General features: G+C 61.6%; 1 protein-coding gene across 1 annotated transcript in view; it reads right to left on the reverse strand.

The window, feature by feature from the left end:
- The window catches only part of NOTCH1 (notch 1), a gene marked incomplete at its 5' end in the record, with an annotated part of 9811 nt that overhangs the window by 7476 nt on the left and 1033 nt on the right, over positions 1 to 1302 (reverse strand). The window contains 2 exon segments of the mRNA XM_010846970.1: positions 4 to 218; positions 960 to 1124. Of these exon segments, the coding sequence (XP_010845272.1) occupies positions 4 to 218; positions 960 to 1124 (380 nt within the window).

Here is a 1302-nt window from a genome sequence, read left to right on the forward strand (position 1 = left end):
CTTGAGGCCCACGGAGTCCTCGCCGAGGGGCTCGCGCCGCTTCTTCTTGCTGGCCTCCGACACCTTGAAGCCCTCGGGGAACCAGAGCTGGCCATGCTGCCGCCGGCGCTTCCGCGACAGCAGCACCCCGCAGCCCACGAAGAACAGCAACACGAAGGCCACCACAGCCACATACATGAAGTGCAGCGGCGGCGGCGGGGGCGGCTCCACCGTCTCACCTGCGGGCACAGCGGCCGCGGGGCGGGCGCCCGGACATCAGGCCGCGCAGCCAGGCAGGCCGTCGGCCGGGGGCAGCGCACTGGCTCCGCGGCCCGGCGCGTCCTCGCCCGCTCGCCTCCATCCCGCCCCCCAAAATAAGGTCATTTTCTACGCGATTAATCAGAATTGCAAACTATCGCTAAATTCTCTCCTGCACCAGCCGGCTATCTGGAGACAGCTTTTACTTTTTTCTCCTTTAAGGGAGAAGGATTAGGCAACTTCAAATCGCTGCACTCGCATCGAGCTGTTAAGACAAAGGATTTAGGGGGATTTTCCAGATACAAACTTCAACACTTCACATGACATCGATCAATTCTTTGCTTTCTCTCTCTTTAAAAAAAAAAAAAAAACCGTAATGATTTTGAAATAATACCCAACAAAGAAAAATCGGGAGGAAGGGGTGGGGCGAGAAAAGTCTCCCCTCCAACATTTGCTGGTGGATGTGTGGACTCCCTTGGGCCAGCCTCGCTGACAGCTGTTGCTAAGGGAGAGAGAGCGTGCCCGGTGGGAAACCCCAGAAAAGCGCTCCCCGAACTCTGGATGGCGTGACACACGCCCCCGTGGGTGGCAACTGGTGCAAAGAACAAGAGCATCCCGGGGTGGGGGTGCAGCTGGGAGGCCGTCTCCCATGCACAACCCCTCCCAGGACAGTCCAGAGCTCCCGTGGGAGTGCAGCTGGGGGAGCAGGGCTGGCCACTCACTCTGCACAGCCTCGATCTTGTAGGGGATGTTAAGGCTGCCCAGCGAGGCCAGCGCGCCCAAGAAGGCGGCCACGTCCGTGGCGCTCTGGAAGCACTGGGAGGACGACTGGACGCACTGCCGGTTGTCGATCTCCAGGTAGACGATGGACCTGAGGTAGGGGGAGAGCCCAGGTCAGGGGGCTTGGGCGCCAGCCCCCTCCTGACACCCACCTGGCCAGCCTGCCCCCAGGGACAGGCTCTGGCTCCTGTGGAGTCACCCTGATGGATGGGCGGGGAGAGAGGGTGCTCCCAGAACCCCAGGGGGGCAGCCTGGGGAGGCGGAGAGCTGGGTCTGGACAGGAAC

This window comes from Bison bison, unplaced genomic scaffold (genome assembly GCF_000754665.1).
Source record: "Bison bison bison isolate TAMUID 2011002044 unplaced genomic scaffold, Bison_UMD1.0 scf7180017849300, whole genome shotgun sequence".
Classification (NCBI taxonomy): domain Eukaryota; kingdom Metazoa; phylum Chordata; class Mammalia; order Artiodactyla; family Bovidae; genus Bison; species Bison bison.